General features: G+C 38.8%; 1 protein-coding gene across 4 annotated transcripts in view; it reads left to right on the top strand.

Annotated features, from left to right (window-relative positions):
• Positions 1–12419, top strand: part of LOC125466466 (abl interactor 1-like) — a 35575-nt gene extending 23156 nt beyond the window's left edge. The window contains exons 7-12 of one of the 4 annotated variants that reach the window (XR_009442849.1): positions 2277–2408; positions 3265–3426; positions 3549–3638; positions 6759–6893; positions 7000–7244; positions 8800–8913. Coding sequence is in view for 3 of the 4 variants with exons in the window: in XM_048560997.2 (XP_048416954.1) it covers positions 2277–2408; positions 3265–3426; positions 3549–3638; positions 6759–6893; positions 8800–8963 (683 nt within the window). In the remaining variant the exon portion in view is untranslated. Of the gene's footprint in view, positions 1–2276; positions 2409–3264; positions 3427–3548; positions 3639–6758; positions 6894–6999; positions 8748–8799 lie in introns of those variants that run through there. The other 3 variants (XM_048560997.2, XM_048560999.2, XM_059638790.1) reach the window with 3 other exon arrangements.
• The last annotated feature ends 3928 nt before the right edge of the window (positions 12420–16347 follow it).

The raw sequence follows: 16347 nt of genomic DNA on the forward strand, positions 1-16347 counted from the left end.
AACAACAGTGGACCCAACACCGACCCTTGCGGTACACCAATAGTAACTGATCTCCAGGATGAACATTTCCCATCAACTACCACTTCTTTCAGAAAGCCAATTTCTGATCCAAACTGCTACATCTCCCACAATTCCATTCCTCCACATTTTGTACAATAGCCTATTGTGGGGAACCTTATCGAACGCCTTGCTGAAATCCCTATACACCACATCAACCGGTTTATTCTCATCTACCTGTTTGGTCACCTTCTCAAAGAACTCAATAAGGTTTGTGAGGCACGACCTTCCCTTGCGTCCTTGGATAAGCAAGTGAAGACTTTCCAGCTACTAAATAACATCTTTAACTTCCATCTTCCCCATTGCCACTTTGACATATCTGCCCTCTTTTTCTATTAGTTCAATGTCCATATAGTCAAAGCTTCTGTACTTTCCTACTGCCTTCAAGTCACCCTCAAAGCCACTCACCATCCTGTCTTGGAACTATATTGCCGTTCCTCCACTATCGCAGGATCAAAATCCTGGAATCCCCTCTCTAGTGGTATTGTGGGTCTACTTAGATTATATTGACTGCAGCAGTTCAACAATACAGCCCACCACCACTTTTTCGCAGACAACTGGAGATGGGCAATAAATGCTGCCCGGCCAGCAACACCCATGTCCCATGATTGAATAGAAAAACCTGTTAAATTGAGAGATGTAGATTGTAAGAGAAATAAAAAGATATAAAGGAGACAGGAAAGATCTGTTCACCAGTTGTGGGACAGGCTGAAGCTGAACTGGTGGCCTACCAGGACAAGTCCTGTTATCTAGAACTTAGGAAGGAGGCGGAACTACACTGCTGGTGTTGGTTATTGAAAGCTGTGGAGGTAAGATCTCCAATAGGAATAATAATAATCATCTTGGAAACAACAGCTTCATGTTTAATGTTGGGGTGAGGCCCTGAAATTGCACAATGGGAGATTACCAAATTGATGTGCTTTATTTTGAGTTTCCGCATCTGCTAATTTTGGTTTAATGGAAACTTAAATTGTCCAAAATTCAAACGTAAGGCAATAGTGTTAAACATCGTACCCATGAAGAGAAAATTCAGGAGAGGAGCAATGACTTATAGTAAAGGAAAGTATTAAAATTACTCTTAAAAGCCTCTACCAAAATAGCAAAGAGAATTTTCTGTATAATATGATCATAACATCATTTGAAATAGGAGGCAGAAATAGGTCATTTAGCTAAATAATCCTGTTCTACAATTCAATCATCTCATATCTGAAAAAACTGTGCCGTAACCATACTTTCCTATCTACCCCCATGTCGACTTCCTTGCAGTCCAAACAAAAATGCCTGATTCTCCTTGAATATTTTCATTGCCCCTGCCCCGCTGTTCTGTGGGAAAAAGAATTCCAAAATGTATTTCAAAAGAAGAAATTCCTCTTCATTTCGGCCTTAAACAGATGGTGCCATTATTGTGTTATGTCTCATGCTCGGTATGTCAGTATACCTTTAAGAAACATGCTTATGATAGCATTACTGCATTATAGCAAGTGACCTGAGGGTACAAAAATCATAGATGCCACTTTAACTTGGAGCAGGACAGACTACTAGAACCTACTTCTCAGCTGTAATCTAATTACTGAATGTTAGCTCAGCCACTACTAATGTGTCTGAGATTTGAAGATTGTGTATAATAGTTAGCTATAATAAATGTCTGCTGGATTTTCTAACATCGCAAATCTAGTTTCTTATGTTATCTAGGATAACAGAGGCGCTGCCACTTTGGTTAAAATATGTTGCTAGAAGCAAAACTAGCATCATCATTATTTTAAATTTTTTTTCACCATAATTTCAGAATTCACTAGAAAGGGAAACATTCTTTCCAATTCTGAGCTGTCAAGCCCTCTCAAAATCTTACTTATTTTTAAGAATATAACCTTTCAGCCTTATAAATTTAAATGAGTACAGGTCTGATGCCCTCAATGGAAGAATCAATCCAGTGAAACCTTTTTGAACTACCTTTAATGGAAAGATGTCCCTCCTTAAGTTAATGAGTGTTAGATATGGCTTACCATATTATCTGGAGCCTTGTGTTTGTCAATGTAGTATTATGTGATTTTAAAAATGTAGTATTAGGACTTTTAAAACAAATGTGTTTATGTGGTTAAGTAACATGAAAACAAATTGCACAAGTTGACACTAAGATGAACAGTTTATTGTGTATACTCATTGTGATTAATTGCTTGCATTCATTGTGATTAACAGTTTATTGTGTGTACACATTGAAGGTGAGAATGATCTCCCAGATGTGCCACCACCTCCTCCAATGGAACTGCCTCCACCTCTTGCTCCTCCTCCACAGATTTTCAATGAGGTCTGTCTGCCTCCTCCTCCCCCCTTACTGTCTGATGCTCCTTCAGGTGAGATATTTTCTGTTTTGTTTAGTACTCACTGTATTTTGTTAGGGTCCCAGCAGATGTTATAACTGGACATGTCAAATCTTGTACTGAAGCTCGGCTTGATGGATCATATTTTATCTGCTGTCTCTTGTAATAGAGCGTAGTGCCAGCTCATGACATGAATGCAGAGCAGGCTTTACAGCAGGATTCAACCTACTCTGCAAACAGTGTCTATTTAATCAGAATACTACAGCAAATTCTCCACAGACTCTATTTAAAAATCCTCTATGGAAATCAGCAAGCAGAGAACATGCTAGAAATTGACAATAGTTTCTCCTAATAAAACCAGGTTAGCTTCTTCAGCGAAATGTGGTGAGTAGAGGACAGTTACATCATGCAAACTGATTATTCATTCCAGAAAATGAAGCATGTGGAGGATAATATATATAAATTACATATTATGTACCAACTTTAAATCAAATACAGACATTTACAGCCATCTCCTGGAGAGATTGATGGAAAAGTACCCAATCTACCTCCAAGGCCAAACAGAATTGAACAACGTCAATGAAATAACCAAGGATTGGAGGAACTCAATAAGTGGCAGCACAGAGGGCTATGAATAATACTTTGCAGCTTAGTGGCATAGCACATTGAAAAAGTGAACTATGTATCTGTGATGCCCATACATAAACTGAATGAAAATGTAACCGTGGAGAGGGGTGGCATGAAACCAGTAACGGAACAATCCATTGACCTAGTTAAGAGAACATATGTGTTGAATGACACAAATTGATAGCGAGCCAGCTGAAAAGATTGCTACTGTGTCTATGGATAGTGATGGACTGATCTCCTGTCCTCTTGATCTTTAATGCAGCTAGCTCTGCTTCAGGCTATCATAACCATTTTATGTGGCAGGGTCCTCAGCGTGACCACAGTGCTACACCTCCTGCAAGCCTCAGGTGGAGGCACTCTGCCAGCTCTCCTGCCTTCCTGCACCGACATGTAAATGATGTGCCACTGTCCTCTCCGCTCGCAAGTAAGCTTTCTTCATCTGTGCGAAAAACAGAATGTCAGAATTCAGCTTTGTGCAATTTGTATTCTTATTGTCTTGTGCTAATGACTGACAAAAGTTTCCATGCACCTCTACCACTTCCTTAGTCGGCTCCCCAGCACCTATCCTTCCATCTTCATTGCAGTTTATTCCGCAGATCCCCCTGACTGGCTTTGTTGCCCGCTTTCAGGAGAACAGTAAGTTTTTTTATGTTTTGCATTTGTCTGCTTTGCATATAGATTTAGGAGATCTCATTTGATCCTTGTGATTTCTGTCTACAAATAACTATCAGTCAGTGAAATAGTTTTTTTTTAGTACTAGGCTTTTACTTTTAATTATTGGTATGCGATGAGGCTTGTTGCAAGGTCACCATTCCTGGACCCATAAACACCAGCGTTGAAACTATAAAAAAACTCAATTATTTCAGTCAAGTCAGGAGTAATTATTCAGCTGAGTGGTGAAACTGAGTTAATATCCAATCCCTAAATGTAAAATAACTGTATGATCCATAGTGGAATCCATGGTGTCCTAAATTACATTTTTAAAGGTGGGATGAATGTTTCTTCCCTGAAGTGAAAAATTTGAAGTATTATGAATTTTTTTTCCTAGGCTTTATGGACTCTGGAGGCAATTTCTCCTCATTCATAGACCATAAAACTATTGGGAATAAAACAATGTGAAAAGTATTGTCATGTTATACTGTGGTATTTAGGTGGTGATGCACAACAGATCTGTAAAAAGTAATTTAATTAAATACGTTGGACTCATACACTGCTAATAAATCATGATTACAAAATTTGACACATTCTAATTGAATTGTATTTCATTCTAAGTCTACATTTCTTTATATAAGTTGTATATGAACTTTTATACACAAAGTTACAAAGAGCAAAACTGTTTTGTATCTTGTGGCAAGGTGCTGGTGCAGTGTTAATATCATCAGTCTAGACACCAGAGTCCCAGGAAATGGATTCCAATCCCTTAATAAAAGATGAGGAGATTTGCACTTTTAAAAAAAATACTGGAATAAAAAGTTAACTCTAAGGAGAAGACCATGTAACCACAGTCAACTGGCTCTTTGTTCCTAATGGACATTGCTTTGAAAAAAAAAGTTGTGTTACAACCACAGGACCATAACATTCAGGAATAGGTTTAGGTCAGTCAGCCCATCAGGTCAGCTCAGCCGTTTAATCATGGCTGATTAGGTTTCTCCCTTAACCCTGATTCCCAAACAATCAAGAACCTATTTGTCTTTGTCTTAAAAGCACTCCATAATTTGGTCCCCATAGCCTTCTGCAGTAATGAGTTCCACAGATTAATCACCCTCTGGCTGAAGAAATTCCTTCTCACCTCAGTTCTTAAGTGTTGTTCCCTTCACTCTGAGTCCGTGCACTCAGGTCCTAGTCTCAACATAGTTGAAACATCTTTTCGATTTCCACTCTATCCAGGCCGCTCAGTATTCTGTAAGTTTCAAGGAGATCCTCTATCATCCTTCTAAGCTCCAATGAGTTTTGACCCTGTGACCACAACTGTTCCTCAGGTGACAAGACCATCATCCCTGGGATTATTCTTATAAACCTCCTTTGGACCCCCTGCAAGGCCAATATATTCTTCCTTCAATACATGGCTCAAAATTGCTCACAAAATTCCAAATCTGGTCTGACCAGAGCCTTATACAACTTCAGCATATCTGCTCTTGTATTCTATAGGTAACACAGTGTAGAGCTGGAGGAACACAGCAGGCCAGGCAGCATCAGTAGAGCAGGAAAGTTGATGTTTTCGGTCGAGACCCTGCTTCAAAATCTCCCCATCCCTGGCCTCATCCCAAGATGAACCCTCCCTCCCATCCCCACCTCCTTGACCTGTCTGTCTTCTCTCCCAACTGTCTGCTCCTTCCACCTCACTGATCAATCCCCACCACTACCTACCTGCTATCACCACCCCACCTACCTTCCCCAGCCCTACCCTCCCCTCCCTATTTATTTCAGAGCCTCCTACCCCTCCCCAATTTCTGAAGAAGGGTCTCAACCTAAAACGTCAGCTTTCCTGCTCTACTGATGCTGCCTGGCCTGCTGTGTCCCTCCAGCTCCACACTGTGTTATCTCAGACTCCAATATCAGCAGTTCTTACTATCTCTGCTTTTGTATTCTAGCTTTTACAAAATTAATGCTAGCATCATGTTTGCCTTCTTAACTGCCAAGCGAACCCATGTGTTAACCTTAAGAGAACTCTGAACTAGGACTCCTTAGTCCCTTCACGCTTCAGACATCTTAAGGTTTTTTTTCCCATTTAAGAAATAGTCTACTGCCTCTATTCTTCCTATCAAAGTGCATAACCTCACATTTTCCCACATTGCACTCTGTCTTCTACTTCTTTGCCTATTCTCCTGGCTTGACCATGGCTTCTGCAGCCTCCCCACTTCCTCAACATTACCTGTCCCTCTATCTATCTTTGTGTCATTTGCAAACATGTCAACAATCTTCCTTTGCCCAGGCCATTAATGTACAACTTGAATAGTTGCGGTCTCAACACTGATCTCTGTAGAACTTCTCTAGTTACAAACTGCCATCTTGGAAAAGATCCCTTTATCCCCACTCTTTGCCTTCTGCCAGTCAGCCAATCGTCAATCCATGCCAGTGCCTTGTCCCTAACAACATGGCAGGCATGACACTCCCTGAAGCCGTGCTGATTCCATCCTATTTTGCTATGCACCTCCAAGCGCTCCACAATTTCATCCTTCATAATGGACTGTCACATCTTACCACCAGCAGAGGTCAGGCTAACCAGTTTATAGTTTCCTGTCTGCTGCTTCCCTGCCTTCTTAATCAGGAGCATTACATTAGTTGTTTTCAATGTTGCTGTGAGTCCCAGAAATGCCTTTGACCATTTTGAAATTAAATTTCTTTTATATTATTGAGCTATCACTCCTCTAAAATGGCACCAACAGGATGGTAAAGATGATGTGGATCATCTACCTTTGGATAAGTGTGAAATGGGTGACATTGAAACAGATGCCCCTTGTACGCCACAGTATATACCATGGGGAAAATTGGACTGATCTATAATAAGTGATTAATTCAATATCATTCTGTCTGCAATATCTCTTATGGCTTACATTTCTGCCTGAAGTTTTAACAATTAGAGGGGTACAATTTCTAAAGCTGAGGCTTACAACCTACAGAATTATAGACTTCAATTGATAATAGTTTGTATTTATTCTCTATGCTTTGGTTTAGTTGCTGTAAAATGGTACTTAACTTTTGTCGTATTTAAGTTATTCTATTGGTCTGATTTTTAACCTTGCTCTGCCATTTCAGTCAATGATTGTCCTCCCCCACCACCTCCTCCTCCTGACTTTATCGTTGATCTTGATGAAATGACCCCACCACCACCACCTCCAATTGATTACTTAGATGACCCTCAGTGGATACCAGCTAATTACATTGAAAAAGGTACCGGTAGGACTTCTGTTTTTAGTTCTTATTGGAATTTGTTTCTTCTTATCTAAAGATTGATACTATTTTATAGTCGTACAGCAAACATTTTGTTAAACTATAGGACCAGGAGTGTGCCGGTCGATCAGTTATTCTGGATAATTAAGAGGACTGCATCACTGCAGTAAACCCTGACCCAAGTGATAGTCTAACAGGTTTATATGAAGACACAAACCTGTTGGACTATAACCTGGTGTCATGCAACTTTTGACCTTGTCCACCCCAGTCCAAAACCGACACCTCCACATCTTGACCAAGTGAAGCTTTGGGAAAACAACATCCCTCAAAAAGTCAACGTAAAAACACACAGTAAGTAATAGAAATGTAATGTGGGGGGTATACACGTCACTGTTATACTTTATTTGCAACAAAAAGACTTGGACATTGCAGGACATTGCTATATATAAAGGGTTTTTTTTTGGCCAGTATATCAACTGTATCAATTGATAAAGTGCCGGTTAAAACGAAGCTTGCTGTGCCAGATTTTTGACTAAAAAATGATTTTGTACGTGATTTACAGGGTAGCTTTTGAATCTGTGCAACTGTGTAAAATTTTTCCCATCAATTTGGATTTGTTTCTAACACTTTTAACACCCATTACTGCTAATGAGTATCTGGAAAAAATATTTTTAATTGTCATTGACTTAAGAGGCACAATCAAGTAAAGAGTTTCACTACTGTGAGCAAGCCCGTAGGGTACATTTTTTGGAATTGAGGGATTTTTTGGTGCACTGGTAGTGTCCCTACCTTTGGGATAGAAGGCTTGTGTTCAAAGTCTCACCTATTTCAGAGGTATGTCACCGCTGGTTGATAAAACATAGCTATGTATTGGAATTGATGCAATAATGTTGCAAAGTGCTTCACTGGAATTTCATCTTCAAACCTGTAGCGTTTATTCTTTCAGCGTAATTTTTCTATCTATTTATTTGTTATTTATCTTTCCATATCATCCTTTTACTTCACATTCTTCAAAGAACAGTTCAGCACAGGAACAGGCCCTTCAGCCCACCTGGACTGCACTGACAAATGGCACCTTTCCAAACTAAAAGCCTTTTTCCTCCATGCAGTCCATATCCCTCTATTCCCTACCTATTCATGTTTCTGTCAAGATACCCCTTAAAGGTTGCTACTGTATCTGCTTCTACCACTTCCTCTGACAGCCCACTCCAAGCACTTAATATTCTTTGTGTAAAATAACTTGCCTCTCACATAGCCTTTTTAACTTTTCCCCCTTTACCTTCACTCTATGTCTCCTAGTAAACTCTATGTCTCCTAGTAATTGATATTTCTACCCTGGGAAAATTACTCTGACTAACAATTCTATCCATGCCTCTTGTAATTTTGTGAAACCTTTCTCAGGTCACTCCTCAACCTCCGAAATTCAAGTGAAATTTGGTATTCTTCATTTGTACTCATCAATATTTACATATCTATAGGCTCTTTTCAGAGAAGAAAGCGCCTCCACTTTGGTTTATCTGTTCACACCTGGTATGTGCCATACAGTAGTCCTTTCTTTGAATCAGCTTTATAAGTTTAAACCTAGTCTTTATAACTCAGTACTCTTGTATGCATAGCCGACCTCTAATGTAAGCCACACCATACCTTTTTCTGCTGCAAAATGAGTGACTTTAAAAAAAATGCAGATCTTTTCACTTTGACCACTAATGCAACCTTAAATTGGAATGGGCACCGGAAGGAAATATTTCCAGGGTTATTGGATTGATTTGGGGAATAGGACTGTCAGGATTCTTGTCAAGAGTGTCCTGTGGACTTGATTGCTTGAATACCCTGCTTCTGTGCTCTAAATACCTCCAGCCGTGCTTTCAGTTAGCCATATGTGGATCTGTGTGTTCTTTTTCCTCAGTTGTTGCATTGTATGACTACAAAAAAAGCAGTGATGGTGATTTGACTTTTAAAGAAGGAGAAATCATCTACGTCACTGTCAAGAATGAAAATGGATGGTATGAAGGTGTTCTCAATGGAGCCACAGGCTTCTTCCCTTCAAACTATGTACAGCGCTTGGACTAAGACAACAGGATACAGAAAGGACATTGCACGTTTGTGGGCTTGCAAGCAATGTGTAAATTGGCCATGGCACTAAGTGGTAATGATTATTTAAAAGATAGTTTTGTTTTAGCAATAAACACCTCTGGAAGGGATATTAATGTTCCTTCCATTTCTGTGAGTGCTATTGTTATTCCTCAAACCTTGAAACTGACTGAAAATAAATCTAAAGAAATGAAAATAAATACTTTACCCAGTAAAGCTTGGTGTCTGTTCCTCCATCTAGCATTTGAAGCATACAAGGCATTCCACCTCTCACTGGCATAAAGCAATTCTAAATCCTACACCAACCAATGATAATTAGAATACTAGCCAGGCTATCTATTTACTTCCATGGATAAAGTTCCACAGAAACCTGTGAAAGACAACCAGGACCTGGAGAGGTGTAATCTTCCCCGTTAGTTATACAGATGAAATCCTACAAGGGCAGCTTTGACTTAGAGGAAGGCCATCCTAGAGGGTGTTGGGTTGGTTTATGGAACCCCCAGTCACTTTTTCCAGATATAGGGTGGAAAGCTAGGCATGACCTTACTATCCAGTACTGGTGGTTGTCCAATTTGAGTGTCCAAAGTCTGTGACACTGTTGGCATCATCTTGGTTGGGGACAGGTCACCAGCTGAAGTCAGAGTCAGAGAGGTGCCTTGAGTAGGTTTACCAGTGGGTGACTTATGAGATGTATTAGCACCTAGCAGGGCTGTGGGAATTAGGAGGCTCCACTGTCGACATGATGCAATGTAACAAAATTGAAATGTCTTCAGATGGACCCTCAAGATGCAGGACCTGTTGTGGTCCACCTCAGAAACAGCAACAGTGCCAGCATCCACCTCTGCCAGTCAGGATGCCAGCCTTCTAACATTGCAGGACTATTAGTTAGGTCTGTAGCCTCATGATCCTGCCTGACATTCTTAACTAGACATAGGATATGAGCTAGTTGATCAGGAGGCAATGTTCACAAGATCGCAACAGAGGGTGCACTACCAGTAAGTAATAGGACAGGATCCAGAAATGCTCTCAACTGTTGACTATTATTGAGATTCCACCCCGAACTTCTGAACTCAGACCTGCAAACGAAAGATACAAAAACCTTTGGTCAAATCCAAAACTAAAAATTCAGAAGTAAAAGTATTGTATTTTTAAAAATTAAAAATGAGCAATATGTAAGAAGATGGCCTAATTCACTATGCTGTAGAATCTTGTTCTTTTCTGACACCGAATTAGTTTCATAAAAATCTGTGCCTTGGTAATATTAATGATAAGCCTAATTTGAAAAGCTTTCCTGAATTGCTCAACATTTCCGAAATCTAAAATTCTGTGCATGTAATAGAACTCAAAATCAAATTTTTATTTGTTTAATGCCTTCCACAAACTCAGGATATCTGAACGTGCTTGACAGTGACTGAAGGAATTTTTAAGTGTATTCACCGTTGTAAATGCAGAAAATGCAGCAGGCAACTTGCTCATAACAATATTTCCCAAATAGCAATACGCCAATGACTGTATACTGAAATAATTTTAGACGGGGCTATATCATGAATCAGTGTAGACTGTCATCGTTATTCTCCAAATACAAATTCTCCTATACTGACACTAATAAAGTGTAAATATTTTAACAATATACAGACTTACCAAACAAAATAAAGTGTGAATTCATCTTTTTAAAAATCAGCTAGTAGCAGGTGTAGACTTAGAACAACAAGACTGTTGGTAAACTATGGCATTAATGCACCTCAACAAGTGAAACCTTTAAGTTGTGGTTTCTATTTAATAAACTAAAATCCCCCTTAATTCTGATTATGGTAAATTAATCAATACAAATAGGGCTATGAAATGACCTGTTTATAAGTAGTTTGTTCTTCTTGATTAGTGTTTGTGAAAGGAAGAGTATGTACTTTAGCTTCATAAAATTGAATTACTAAATTACATCAAATCTCTCATACAAAATAACTTCAGTTTACCACTTTATCTTTTAGTCTGCTATGAATAAATTTAAAACTTCTTAAAAATCATATCCTCGAATAAATCATTAACAGCATTGTAAAATTGTTATCACTTCATTTGTCAATGCTGGGTACAATGTGAATGACTGTGCTTGAAGCAGGGTTGAACCTAATGCAATGGTTCTTGCAGAGTCCAAGAGGCTGGTACTGGAGAGTTGAGTTAACGTTACAGTTGCATGCTACAGACATAATGATGTTCATTTGAAATTTTTGATTACCACTCAAGTGCTGAAGATGCAGTGTCTTTTGTTTCATTTCAACTGGCAATATCATCCCATAATGTGCTATTTCCACAAGTCCCATATCCCACCCCCATACTAACTGAGCTCTTGTACTTGATGCTGAAACAATTGGCTCCTCGTTAACATATACCAACAGAGAAAAGTTAATGCTGTTGCCAATGAGCAACTGCACCTAGTTAGTTGCCTGTTTTAATACATGTTTCCACTCACAATGAAGATGATTAAGTAATTAATTTGTTCACTAAGCCTGAAGATTGCACAGCTGTAAATGAGTTGTTGTTCTTAAACCAGCCTAAACAACTATGCTGCTATTCATTTTAAAAATTACTCACAGGTATTTAAGTAGTTGTCCTTTACTGAATTTACTTTGCTGGAAAATTACCCTTCTTTCATTAGGGGTAGTGACTGTAGTTTCGAATGTGAGTTTTCTTTGCTGTATTTCTCTTTGTAAATCAACTCTACAGACTATATTTGCTGTAGTATGTTGTTTAAACAGTAGCTATGTAAATAAATTTTGAATCCTGCCACAATTTCTGCCTCATCTACAACTCAATGATGCAGTGAAGTCAATAGACACACTAGTTTATCAATGCAAGCTGAGTACACTATGGAGTTTCCCATCCACCGAATTCTCCTATGCTAAAATGTAAGATTTTTTTTCTTTCCTTGTTCTAGTTTGATTTTTACTGATCTTCCCTCTCATTTCCTGACTGTGCTCCAGGTGAAAGATGTAAATAAAGTTTAGTTTTTTTAAAAGTATAGAAATTAGTGTTGGCATTGTTTTAGACTGCTGTGAGAGTTTCTATATATTGACACAAATGTTAACCTGTCTGCTTTAAAATCAATAATACTAATACAATGGGAAATAGAATATTGTTGACCATTTTAAGAATTTGGCCTACTGATACATGCCATCAGTAATTTCTATGCTGCACTATATAAAACAATGATTTTTTTTAATATATCTGATTAACACACTGAGTACTGAAAGAATTTTTGTACTATTTGTATAACACCTGCAAAAATAAATTTTTCTATGCATGATGGTAGAATTAAATTAATGGAATATTTTATAATTACATTCTACTTCATTTCTGTAATAATGCAGCAGTGCCCATTAAAGGGAAATGAATTGTAACATTTCTTGGGCATGCCCCTTGTGATCAGTCACTTGATTTGAATAAAGAGACATGTGAAATAATTCAATAGGATTAAAAGAATTTATTTTGTTTTAAATCCTACAAATTCTATGTCATTCTGCTAATACAAATTAAAGTGTTCATGTTTTATTGCACAAAAATCTCTGACATTATAAAACAGGTAACATCTGATTATTTCAAAAACAAATTGATGAATATCATGTCTTAGTAAAATGTCAATGTATTGCGCAAGAACAAAATCAGATATTTCATGATTCACAACTTACTGGAGATGATGAAATGGAATTTATCATTCTACTCACTCAGCTCTGCCTTCTTGAACTTTTTATTCATTTTAGCAAGACATATAATGATACCGATTACTTAAAGCATTAGAAGCCTTAAGGTAAATCTAAATGATATTGGAATGGACATTCTTTTGCAATATGAATATTTGTGTGAGTGTGCGCGTGCATGTATGTAACTGAACCATACAAAGCAGAGATGACTTATTCAGAAGATTGTTCTGTCAACTGACCTCAACTGAAGCATCAACGTATCTCAGAACCTCATAGTTAAGTAGGCAATATATCAGCCACATTTCTTATTCTTCTTAAATGTTCATGTTGGAAAGTGGGCATGTTCATAGATATTAGGCAGGGATATGACAGGACTTGGCTTTGATGGCCCTTAGTTTACTGATGGGCACAGACGGCATCATCCATGTGTAAGTGCAAAAACCCTCCAGCGAGAGTTCACACCCACAGAACGCAAAAGGAGAAAATGGGATTGCAAAAAAAATTAAGACTTAGATAACTAATATTTTTATTAGACTACAGATAGTTCATAATGAAAACTGAATGTCTGCATCATATTTAATAGCAGATGGTTAGTACAATAAGGCAATCAGCTGGGATTAGTTTTCAATGTACTTTTGTTTAAAAGTGTCCCAGTGTTATCGAACATAAGCTGGATTTGGCTGTATTGGCTATAAGGAGAAGTTGGACAAACTTGGATTGTTTTCACTAGAGTGTTAGAGGTTGAAGGGCGACCTGACAGAAGTATATAAAATTATGAGGCGTGGATAGTAGGTATATTTTTCATAGGGTGGAAATGCCAAATACTAGGGGCATAAGTTTAAAGTGAGAGGGGGAAAGTTTAAAGAGGATGTGGGAGGCAAGACTTTACACAGAGGGGAGTAGGTGCCTGGTTTGTGCTACCAGGGGAGGTGGTAAAGCAGATGTTATAGAGTCATAGAGCTCTACAGCATGGAAACCAACCGGTCAGTCCAACTTGTCAATGCCAACCAGATATCCTAACTTAATTTAGCCCCATTTGCCAGCATTTGTCCCATATCCCTCCAAACCCTTATTATTCATATTCCCAGACAGATGCCTTTAAATGTTGATATTGTACCAGCCTCCACCACTTCCTCTGGCAGCTCATTCTATACATGTACCACCCTCTGCATGAAAACGTTGCCCCTTATGTCCCTTTCAAATCCTCCCCTTCTCACCTTAAACCTATATCCTCCAGTTTTGGACTTCCCCAGTCCCAGGGAAAATACCTATCTATTCTGTCCATGCCCCTCATGATTTTATAAACCTCAATAAGGTCACCCCTCAGCCTCCAATGCTCCAGGAAAGATAGCCCCAGCCTATTCAGTCTCTACCTGCAGCTAAAACCCTCCAATCCAGGCAACATTATTGTAAATCTTTCCTGAACCATTTGAATTTTAACAGCATCCTTTCTACAGCTGGGAGACCTGCATTATACATAGTATTCCCAAAAGTGGCCTAGCCAGGCCTATACAGGTGCAACATGGCCTCCCAACTCCTATACTCAATGCCCTCTTAAAACATACCAAATGCCTTCTTCACTATCCTATCTACCTATGGCTCCATTTTCAAGGAACTATGAACCTGCACTCCAAGTCCTCTTTGTTCTGCAACACTCCCCAGGACCTTACCATTAAGTGTAAAAGTCCTGCCCTGCTTTGCTTTTCCAAAATGTAGCCCCCCACATTTATCTAAATTAAAGTCCACCTGCCACTCCTCAGCCCATTGGCCCATCTGATCAAGATCCTGTTGTACTCTGTGGTAACCTTCTTCGCTGTCCACTACACCTCTAACTTTAGTGTCATCTGCAAACTTACTAATCATACCTCCTATGTTCACATCCAAAACATTTATATAAATGACGAAAAGCAGTGAACACAATGTTTAAGAGGCATTTAGACAGTCTCGCGAACAGGCAGGGAATAGAAGGCTACAGACGATGTACAGGCTGATGGGATTATTTAGAATGGCATCATGGTAGGTACAGACATGATGATCTGAAGGGCCTGTTCCTGTGCTGTAATGTTCTAAGTTCTAAATTCTATATAAACCTTTTGAAATGTAGGGCAACTACTAGTACATAGAACAAACTATCTAATTCAAGCATGAAATATCTTTTCAGAAAGAACTATTGGGTCCATGCAAATTGTTTTTGGTGCCATTCTGATTACTCTTCCTCCATCAAGTTGATAATTTATTTTTACTGTGGATTTTGAAAGTTGCATACCAGGAATTTACTGACAGTGGTGATGATGAGTTGTTGGAATTTGAACACTGTCACTGATCGGAAATTAAAGAAAAGTCAAGCTTAAAGGTTGTATTGTTTCATGAACATGGAGGCAAGATGATGCCAAAGAGTGGTGACGTTCGTTTCAGCGGTGGGGTCATGGCGAAGGTGTCTCGAGCCAGGCCACCAGGCCCATGGCCCACGGTGGAGCACTTAACAAGAAGGACTGTAACGTAGGTCGCTTTTCTCTATTTCTTTATTTTTCTTCCTTTATATCCTATGGTTCTAGTTAGTTTTTCTACGTTTTAAGATGGTGCCAGAGAGTGTTAGGACAGTTTTCACTTATTTATTGTCACATGTTTTGTTACAAAATACAATCAAATCAAAAGAATCAATTGTGTGTTTTCTTCCATTTTGATTTTCTGATCAGGATCAGAAATAGGGTTTCCAACCCAGAATGGAAGATCTGAGCTAACACTTTTCAACTCTGAGAAGTTTTGATCTTCACATTTGAGACTTCTTATTTCTTTCATTTACAATCTAGACTAGGGAATCTATATTTTGAAATAACCAATCATCTGGTCTGATAGATTAGCCCTTCAATTTGACAAAATACTAACATTTCCTGAAATCCCAAAGCAGGATAGCATCTATATAGAGCAGATGTTCCAAGCCGCATTTGGCACTGGGATGAGCAGAAAGGTCTTCACCCAGAGTGGTGACCCTGTGGGTTTGTCTGGCACAAAAAGTGGTTGAGGCCAAAACAATGAATGTTTTCAAGAAAGTGTTAGAAGGGTATGGGGTGGAAGTAGAAACAAGGTACTGAGTTGAACAATCAGCCATGGTCATATTGAACAATCATCTGCTGCTGCCATCTTCTGTGTTTCGAAGAGAGGCTTTGTGGTGCAATGGTACTGTCCCTATCTCCAAACCAGAAGATCCAGATACAAGACCCACCGTCTCCACAAAAGTGTCATAAAATGTTTGAACAGGTTGGCTAAAAACAATCGAGAACAAGAGATAACAATACCATTTCAAAAGCTAAAACATGAGATCTTCAAACATGAAGAGAAAGAGGCCAATGCAGAGAATTGAAGAAAGGTTGCTGCAGAGACAGGTAGTAGGAGCATCAACAGAAATCAGCATGCAGCTACTGAAGTGGAAGATCAATTTATGGAGCCATGTAAATGCTCTTTGAATTTACCAGCTAGAAACCCCGAGTCAATTTTTAAAAAGCTAAAGCTTTCACTGATTGAGATCAGTCAAAGATGGCTTTAGGCCACTGCACCTTCTACATTCCAACACCATTGATACGGAGGCAATCTGCTACTAAAATTGTACCAAACAAAATTGTCATTCAGGAGTATGAATGTGGTCCATCTCCTATACCAACAGCAAAGGATCA

Source organism: Stegostoma tigrinum, chromosome 31, assembly GCF_030684315.1.
Source record: "Stegostoma tigrinum isolate sSteTig4 chromosome 31, sSteTig4.hap1, whole genome shotgun sequence".
NCBI lineage: Eukaryota > Metazoa > Chordata > Chondrichthyes > Orectolobiformes > Stegostomatidae > Stegostoma > Stegostoma tigrinum.